This window comes from Austrofundulus limnaeus, unplaced genomic scaffold, assembly GCF_001266775.1.
Source record: "Austrofundulus limnaeus strain Quisiro unplaced genomic scaffold, Austrofundulus_limnaeus-1.0 Scaffold1378, whole genome shotgun sequence".
Classification (NCBI taxonomy): domain Eukaryota; kingdom Metazoa; phylum Chordata; class Actinopteri; order Cyprinodontiformes; family Rivulidae; genus Austrofundulus; species Austrofundulus limnaeus.
Genome location: NW_013953780.1, coordinates 2,209 through 3,848, shown reverse-complemented (window position 1 = coordinate 3,848; position 1,640 = coordinate 2,209). Strand labels below are relative to the sequence as shown.

The window sequence follows — 1,640 nt, the reverse complement described above, 5'->3', positions numbered from 1 at the left end:
AATCTAAGTTTTAAAAATAAATATTAAGATCTATTAAATTCTAAAACTTTATATATTTATATATTTCTGCTTTTATTTTTAATTATGTCAGCTTCGGTCCTCCATAGAAACCTGCAAAAACCTGTTAAAAAAACAACAACAATCAATATTAAGAATATTAATGAGAAAAAAAGTTCTTAAATATCATGTTTATTGATTGAAAAGCCAATAAAAGGCAATAATCACAAGAATTAAGAGACACTTCTTACAATATTTGTTTATCTTGGTTAAAATTAGGCTTCTAATTAACCAATTTTCTTCATCTAAGTGTATTTTAATCATGTGTGATATGTTTTAAAAAATAACCTGCAACTTTTCCAGTCTTTTAAATAAAAAAAAAAATGTTTTGCTTGTGACCCAGTAAAAGGCATCAACAGAACCAAACTCTGAAGGACTCGGTTCTTACTGTTGGGCCATGATGAGGGGGATGCTGTCGGACTGCAGCGGCGAGGCCCGTTCTCCGGTTCGGCTGTTGAACATGGGCAGCGTGGACAGAGGCGGCGGGACCCCACGGCTTGCCGCCATGCCCCTCAGCTCTTCTGCGTTGCCCTGGATGGTGTGGTGGTGGTACAGCTGGATGCTGCCGTGAACGAAGCATCACGTTTAACTGGGAATCGTTCTCTGAGGCGTAAATGTTTAAATGAACATTTTACTCACTTGTTGGTTCTTGCGTCTCTTTTTGCGCTGAAAGTCCAAACATTGTGTTTAGTTGTTTACTGTCAGGTATTATTGGAAACGTCAGAGTCGTGGCAAACGGTTCTGATCAGATCTGATACGTACACGCCCTCTCTCCGGCCGAACATGATGTAGGCCAGCAGCAGACACAGAACGATGGCGAGGAGCAGCGGCACGATCACCGTCACCAGGTAGTCCGGGAAAAAGTCCCGGCTCGGAGGGGACTCTGGAGGGTTAAAGTCACCTCCGGTCTCTAAAACCCCAGAACCCATGGTGGGAGKAGGAGGTTCTGGTTCCCTCTTCGTCAGGTCAAACTGCAGGGAGAGACATTTCAGAACAATTACTCTTTTTCTGTCTCCTTATTTATTTTGTCTCTGTGTCTTTTTTTGTCTTATTATGCTTCTATTCTTTTATTTTTTGTCACCTTATGCATCAGATGTGTCTTATTTTGTCTCCTTATATTTTTTTGTGTCTTTAGTCTGCTTCTGTGTCCTTGTTCTCCTGGTTTGCATGCTTTTTTATGTATCCTTTCCCATTTTTATGCACCTTTTTTGTCTTTTTAATATCCCTTTGCATCCTTCTTATCTTTTTTATTGTAGTTTATTTCTTCTTACGCACCATTTCAGCATTTCTACGCAACTCTTTTATGTGTCTGCTTTATGCCTACCTTTTGTTTTTCATATCTCCTCAAGTTTACCTGTTAATATCTTTATTCATCTTTAAGTCCTTTGAGTTTCTGTATCCATCAGAGTTTTCTTTTTATAGTATCTTCCTATAATTTGTTTTGTGTCTCGTTAGTCTGCTTACGTGTCCTTCTACTCCTTTTATGCATGTTTTGTCTTTTTATGTATCTTTTTGTGTTCTTTTGCATCTTTCTAGTTCTTTTAATGTATATATTTTTTTTATCTACTTATGTCTTCTAATGC

At 38.0% G+C, this 1,640-nt stretch overlaps 1 protein-coding gene across 1 annotated transcript in view; it reads right to left on the bottom strand.

Moving 5' to 3' along the window:
• The window catches only part of sgca (sarcoglycan, alpha), a 4,253-nt gene that overhangs the window by 436 nt on the left and 2,177 nt on the right, over positions 1–1,640 (bottom strand). The window contains exons 7-9 of the mRNA XM_014032122.1: positions 820–1,028; positions 697–723; positions 446–619 (exon numbers count right to left, since the gene is read on the bottom strand). Of these exons, the coding sequence (XP_013887576.1) occupies positions 446–619; positions 697–723; positions 820–1,028 (410 nt within the window). The remainder of the gene's footprint in view (positions 1–445; positions 620–696; positions 724–819; positions 1,029–1,640) is intronic.